This window comes from Giraffa tippelskirchi, chromosome X (assembly GCF_054371585.1).
Source record: "Giraffa tippelskirchi isolate mGirTip1 chromosome X, T2T-mGirTip1v1.2.pri, whole genome shotgun sequence".
In the NCBI taxonomy this organism is placed as follows: domain Eukaryota; kingdom Metazoa; phylum Chordata; class Mammalia; order Artiodactyla; family Giraffidae; genus Giraffa; species Giraffa tippelskirchi.
The window spans coordinates 721448-728728 of NC_137289.1; the positions used below are offsets into that span (position 1 = coordinate 721448).

Here is a 7281-nt window from a genome sequence, read left to right on the forward strand (position 1 = left end):
TTGGCACCTTCGCCCGACCACGCTGCCGCCCTCTCGGTCTTGAGCGTCACCGCCAGGACCCCGGTCCCTCTGCTAACTTGGCCTGGCTCCCACTTGCTCAGAGCCAACGGGGGAGCCTTCCTTTCCCAGGCCTCCCCCCAGACCCCACTCCACCGCACCCCTGCAGCAGCCAGCCTCTCCCACCAGGGCCACCACGTGCGCTGTCACGTGGGCGACCGCTCCTCTCTGCTTGCCATCCCTGACTCCACCCGCACCCGCAACACTCCGCCTCCGCTCCGGCCAGACCCCCGACCCCCACCTCTCCAAGGAGGGGTGTCCCACCACCACCTCCCAGGCCAAGTGACTGAAGCACGCACACGGGATGTCTTGAAACACTTATTGACTCGACATGACTGGGTTCGAGGCACCGGGTTGTGCGGTCTGTCAGTGAGCAGGCCTGGCTCCCGACAGCCGGAGAGAAGCCCGTCCGGGGGCCGGGCACCCGGGACCCGGGACCCGGGACCCAGGTGTGGTTGAGCAGCTAGCGCCGGGCTGGGGCCACCAGGGAGATGGTTGTCATCCCAACAAAGCCACTGAGCGGAGCGTTGTGGTGGACCGCCATGCCCACCAGCTCTGGAGTGATGTGCCTCTGCCCAATGTTCTGGGCCTCGTTGCCTGCCAGCTCTAGGACCTTGGCCGTCGGGTGCTGCATGATGGCTGCTAGGAAGCTGGGTGCGGACGAGCTCAGGCGCTGGGCGTAGTGGCCTTCCCGCAGGAGGCTCTCCATGGGGCTCCCGGAGAAGGACAACTCGGCAAGGGTGGTACGGGAGCGGTAACCAAACGAACTTGGACGGCCCCTTTCCCTTGGCATGCTGACTGTTCAGCCCGCTTTCTCCAAGTCCGCGCTTTGCAGTGCAGTGGGAGGAGGTGCGGTGGGAAGAGATGCGGTGAGATGAGATACGGTGGAATGAGCCAGCTGGTCCCAACCTCTCAAGACAACCGGTACTCTCAGACCTCTACTCCGTATCCTAGCAACCACTGGCTGGCCCCTCATTGGTCGAGGTGCACACTCTGTGACAGGCAGATCCCCTGAGATCACTGCTTTCTCTTGCCCCCCACCCCACCCCCACTCCCGCAGGCCTGGCCCTGCAAAGAAATGGCGCTGGCACAATCCTGCTCACCCTGCCCATTGGACCCTCTCTTCGTCGGAACTCTCCCTTTTCAGTGGACGAGACCTTTGTACAGAGAAGGCAGCAGACTGCCCAGTGGCACCAATTATACATGGGCGATGCTGGGCCACCATCACCACTGTATCTAGTTCCAGAACGTTGGCACCACCACAAAGAGAAACCCCTGTACCGGCCAGGCAGTCACTCCCCACTGCCTCCTCCTGCAGTTTCCCCCATCCCACCCTACCCCTGTAGTCCTCAGGCAACCAACCACTCATCAGCTTCCTGTCCACAGCCCTTTGCCTCTTCTGGAGACTTCCTAGAGATGGAGGCATACAATAAATAGGTGGCCTTCTGTGTCTGGTTGCTGTCACTGAGCATAGCATCCATGCCCTTGGTAGCACAAATCAACACTTCTTTCCTTTTCCTGGCTGAGTGGTATTCCACTGTTTGGCTAGACCAGACATGTTTTGTATCCACTCAGCAGTGAATGGCATTAGGGTGACTTCTCCTTTGTGCCTACTGTGGTGGGCATTCCTCTATGGGGTTCTGTGTGAATGCCTGTTTTCAACTCTGGGATTTATGTTCATGAATAGTTTTATGGGATTATTTCCAGATTCTTAATTCTATTCCATTGATCTATGTGTCTGTCCTTATGCTAGTACCACACAGTTTTGATAGCTGTAGCTTTGGAGTAAGTTTTGAAATCCAGAAATAGGTGTCCATTATGCCTTGGTACATGGTCCCAAAATATATATTGTTAGTCTGTTTCCTGGCCTTCCTGAAAGGGACCTAGAGGTTTTTAGTCAGTGTGACTTTTAATTAGAAGAATACCTATTGATGCTTATTGGACACTGGCTCTGATCTCACACTAATTCCAAGATGCCCAAAGTGTCACCATGGTCCATCAGTCATAGTAGGAGCTTATGGAGGTCAAGGGATCAATGAAATGTTAGCTTAGGCCCATCACCAGTGGGTCCAGTATGAACCCAAACCAATCCCGTGCGCTTCTGTACAGTTCTGGGATGCAAAATTAGGATAGACATATTCAGCAGCTGGCTGAATCCATAACTCATCTGTTCCCTGACCTGCAGAGTGAGGGCTATTTTGGTAGGTATGGCCAAATGGAAGCAATTAGAATTGCCTCTATCTAGAAATATAGTAAACCAAATCCTTGCACATACCTGAGTGGATTTCAGGGGTTTGCGGTACCATCAAGGGCTACAAACATGCAGGAGTGATGATTTCCTCCATATCCCCATTAAAGTCACCTATTTGGCCTGTGCAGAAATCAGATGGTCTTGGAGAATGAGAGTGTGTTTTCATTAGCTTGACCAGGTGGTGATTTCAATTTCAGGTGCTGTACCAATGTAGTTTCATTGCTTGAACAAATTGACATCTCCGGTGCCATGCTACCTGCCCCCTTCATGGATCATAGCCTTGTCGTGGTGAAGGCACTTGCATAACTCAATGAAGCTATGAGCCATGATATGCAGACCCACTGAAGACGAATCGGTCATATTAGAGAGTTCTGACATATCGTGGTCCACTGGAAGAGGAAATTGCAACCCTCTCCAGTATTCTTGCCTCGAGAACTCCATGGACAATTGGAAAAGATAAAAAGATATGACACTGGAAGATGAGCTCCCCAGGTTGGAAGGTGTCCAATATGCTTCTGGTGAAGAGTAGAGGGCAATTACTAGTAGCTCCAGAAAGAATGAAGTGGCTGGGCCAAAGTGGAAATGACGCTCAGTTGTGGATATGTCTGGTGGTGAAAGTAAAGTCTGATGCTGTAAAGAACAATATGGCTCTAGGAACAGTATCGCATAGGCAGGTTAGGTCTGTAAATCGAGTTACATTGCATGTGGTCAAGCAGGAGATGGCAAGAGAAAACCTTGACATCTTAGGAATCCGTGAACAAAATGAACAATGGGAATGGGCGAATTTAATTCAGATGACCATTATATTTACTACTGTGGGCAAGAATCCCTTAAAAGACATGAAGTAGCCCTCAGAGTCAACGAAAGAGTTGGAAACGCAGTGCTTGTGTGCAATCTCAAGAATGACAGAATGATCTTAGTTCGTTTCTAAGTAAACCATTCAACATCACTGTAACCCAAGTCTATGCCCCAACCACCGATGCCAAAGAAGTTGAAGTTGACTAGTTCTGTGAAGACCTACAACACCTTCTAGAACTAACACCAAAAAAAGATGTCCTTTTCATCATAGGGGATTGGAATGCAAAAGTAGGAAGTCAAAAGACACCTGGAATAACAGGCAAATTTGGCCTTAGAGTACAAGATGAAGCAGGACAAAGGCAAAGAGAGTTTTGTCAGGAGAACACACTGGTCATAGCAAACACCCTCTTCCAACAACACAATAGATATCTCTACACATGGACGTCACCAGATGTCAATACTGAAATCAGATTGATTATATATTTTTTTGCAGCCAAAGATGCAGAAGCTCTATATAGTCAGCAAAAACAAGACCTGGAGCTGACTGTGACTCAGATCATGAGCTCCTTATTGCAAAATTAGGCATAAATTGAACAATGTAGGGAAAACCAATAAGCCATTCAGATATAACCTAAATCAAATCCTTTATGATTATACAGTGGAAGTGACGAATAGATTCAAGGGATTAGATGTGGTAGACAGAGTGCCTGGACTATGGACGGAGGTTCATAACATTGTACGGTAGGCAGTGACCAAAATTATCCCCTCCCCAAAAGAAATGCAAGAAGGCAAAGTGTTTGTCTTAAGAGGTTTTACAAAAATCTGAGAAAAGAAGACAAGCAAAAGTCAAAGAAGAAAGGGAAAGATATACCCAACTGAATGCAGAGTTCCAGAGAATAGCAAGGAGAGATAAGGGAGACTTATTAAATGAACAATGCAAATAAATAGAGGGAAACAACAGACTGTGAGGATCACAGCAAACTGGGAAATTCTTAAAGTGATGGGAATTCTAGACCACTTTACCTGTCTCCTGAGAAACCTGTATGCAGGTCAAGAAGCAACAGTTAGAACCAGACATGGAACAACAGACTGACTCAGAATTGGGAAAGGAATGTGACAAGGCTGTATATTGTCATTCTGCTTATTTAACTTATATGCAGAGTGCTGTTGCTAAGTCGCTTCAGTCGTGTTCGACTCTTTGCGACCCCATAAACGGCAGCCCACCAGGCTCTGACGTCCCTGGGATTCTCCAGGCAAGAATACTGGAGTACATCATGTGAAATGCCAGGCTGGATGAATCACAAGCTGGAATCAAGATTGCTGGGAAAAATGTCAACAACCTCAGATACACAGATGATACCACTCTAATGGCAGAAAGCAAAGAGGAACTAAAGAACCTCTTGATGAGGGTGAAAGAAAAGAGTTAAAAAGCTGGCTTAAAACTTAACATTCAAAAAACTGAGTTCATGGCATCTGCTTCCATAATTTCATGGCAAATAGAAGGTGAAAATATGAATGTAGTGACAGTTTTCCTCTTCTTGGGCTCCAAAATCACTGCCATGAAATTAAGAGACGCTTGCTCCTTGAAAGAAAAGCCATGATAAACCTCGCCAGTGTATTAAAAAGCAGAGTCATCACTTTGCCAACTAAGATGGCTATAGTCAAAGCTATGGTTTTTCCAGTGATCATGTACGGATGTGAGAGTTGGACCCTAAAGAAGACTGAGTGCTGAAGAATTGATGCTTTCAAAATTTTGTTGCTGGAGAAGACTTTTGAGAGTGCCTTGGACTGCAAGGAGATCAAACAATTGAATTCTACAGGAAATAAACCCTGAATGTTCATTAGACTGCAGCCATGAAATTAAAAGATGCTTGCTCCTTGGAAGGAAAGTTATGATCAACCTAGACAGCATATTAAAAAGCAGAGACATTAATTTGCCAACAAAGGTCCGACTAGTCAAGGCTATGGTTTTTCCAGTAGTCATGTACGGATGTGAGAGTTGGACTATAAAGAAAGCTGAGCGCCGAAGAATTGATACTTTTGAACTGTGGTGTTGGAGAAGACTCTTGAGAGTCCCTTGGACTGCAAGGAGATCCAACCAGTCCATCCTAAAGGAGATCAGTCCTGGGTGTTCATTGGCAGGACTGATGTTGAAAATGAAACTCCAATACTTTGGCCACCTGATTCGAAGAGCTGACTCATTTGAAAAGACCCTGATGCTGGGAAAGATTGAGGGCAGGAGGAGAAGGGGACGACAGAGGACGAGATGGTTGGATGGCATCACCGACTCAATGGACGTGAGTTTGGGTGAACTCCGGGAGTTGGTGATGGATAGGGAGGCCTGGCGTGCTGCAGTTTATGGGGTCACAAATAGTCAGACACAACTGAGCGACTGAACTGAACTGACTGAAGGTAATGTGTATAAGTGCCAAGTAGAAAAGAGGTGGAATTGCGATGGTTAATTTTATGTGTCTAGTTGACGGGTATAAGGGATGCCAAAAAAGTGGTAAAACATTATTTCTGGGTGTCTCTATGAAAATGTTTTGGTTGTATTTGAATGGCAAACTGAGTAAAGATTCGCCCTCACCAACGTGGTGGGCGTCATTCAATCCTTTGAGTGCCCAAATAGAATAAAAAGTCAAAAGAAGGGCCAATTTCCTTTCTTCTTGAGCTGGGACACCTATCTTTGCCTGCCTTTGTATGCTGGAGGTCATGGTTCTAGGGCCTTCAGCCTCTGACGATTATACCAGTCAGTACCTCCTACTTCAGTGAAGTGAGGTGAAAGTCCCTCAGTCATGTCCAGCTCTTTGAGACCCCATGGACTATAGAATCCATGGAATTCTCCAGGCCAGAATACTGGAGTGGGTAGTCTTTCCCTTCTCCAGGGGATCTTCCCAACCCAGGGATCAGATCCAAGTCTCTCTAATTGCAGGAGGATTCTTTACCAGCTGAGCCACAAGGGAATTGTACCACCAGCTTTGCTGGTTCTCCAGCTTGCAGATGGTAGTTTGTGGAATTTCTCAGCCTCAATAAACTGTGCAAGCATATATCTGTATTTATGTAATTGTGTCTGTTTTTTTCTGGAAAACCCTGAAAAATACACTTATTTTGAGATACTGTTTATTAAGCTTCTCCACTGTAAAGTGACTCCCCCCAACCCCCACTTTCATACTCTTTGGAAGCAAGTCGCTTTCAGGCTGGGAGTTAAGCTCCACTTCCTTGAGAGGGGACTATCTCATAAATTATTTGGAATTCTTCTGTATGGGGGATCTGCCTCTTCTCTATGTATTTATTTATTTGGATCCATGTGGAATCATGTATATTTATTTTATACTTCGGTTTATAATCCAATACAATAGCGTTTGTTTTCGTTGCTCAAATTGTTCCAACTTTGGGAGTTCTTTCACGTTGACACCTCTGTCCATTTGCCATGCACTCATATTTTGTTTTTTCGAGCAATTCCTCACTTTCTGATTCTACAAAATGCTCCGGGCTCATTTTATATTTGTCCCTGCCCCAACACTTCTCCAATGAATCCTGGTTCTCTTCTTTGGAGAATAATGTGAAACCAGTATCTTGCTACTGGATGTATTTGTTGCTACTGTGGTACAATTACTCCTGGACAGAGCTAGGAAATTTACTTGTGTATATTGACTCAAGTACATACACCTATCTAATTTTTGTATTTATTCATCTCTCTTTATATTAATCTAAATATAAGTACATAATGATGTCTCTGAATCTAATCCAGTGCCACATGGTACACTGTAGCTTCCCCCCTTTTTTATTTGTAAGTTCTCTGAGACAATGAGAAACTTGGTTTCTTTTCCAGCATCCATTTACTTATTTTTCAGTCCTAGTATACATATACGGCTGTTTCAATATTGTTTACCCATATCCCCTTGAGAAACAAATTTGCCAACTAGATACAGTGTTTACATACAATTTCTTTTGTCTTTAGTTTTATATTTTCCAGTGAAAGCATGATTTTCCAAAGTTACTGTTGCCAATTCCTTTTTACCCTCACCTTGTTAGGTTAACAAATGAGCCACTCAGTAGTTTATTTTGATTTTGGCCTTTTTCAATTTTTGTGATAAAATTATGTTGTTATATTTCAATTTAAATCTAAGTTTTCTAATTGTTGCTTTCCCTTGAGTTAGGAATATTGTGACAAG

General features: G+C 45.6%; 1 protein-coding gene across 1 annotated transcript; it reads right to left on the reverse strand.

Moving 5' to 3' along the window:
* Positions 1-520: 520 nt before the first annotated feature.
* Positions 521-850, reverse strand: H2AB3 (H2A.B variant histone 3). Its single transcript, XM_081565914.1, has one exon. It carries the CDS (start codon positions 848-850, stop codon positions 521-523), a length of 330 nt encoding a protein of 109 aa, XP_081422040.1.
* Positions 851-7281: the final 6431 nt, after the last annotated feature.

What these genes read in the sequence shown, in the direction of transcription:
- H2AB3 (XM_081565914.1), bottom strand. Translation starts at nt 850, where the DNA reads ATGCCAAGGGAAAGGGGCCGTCCAAGTTCGTTTGGTTACCGCTCCCGT.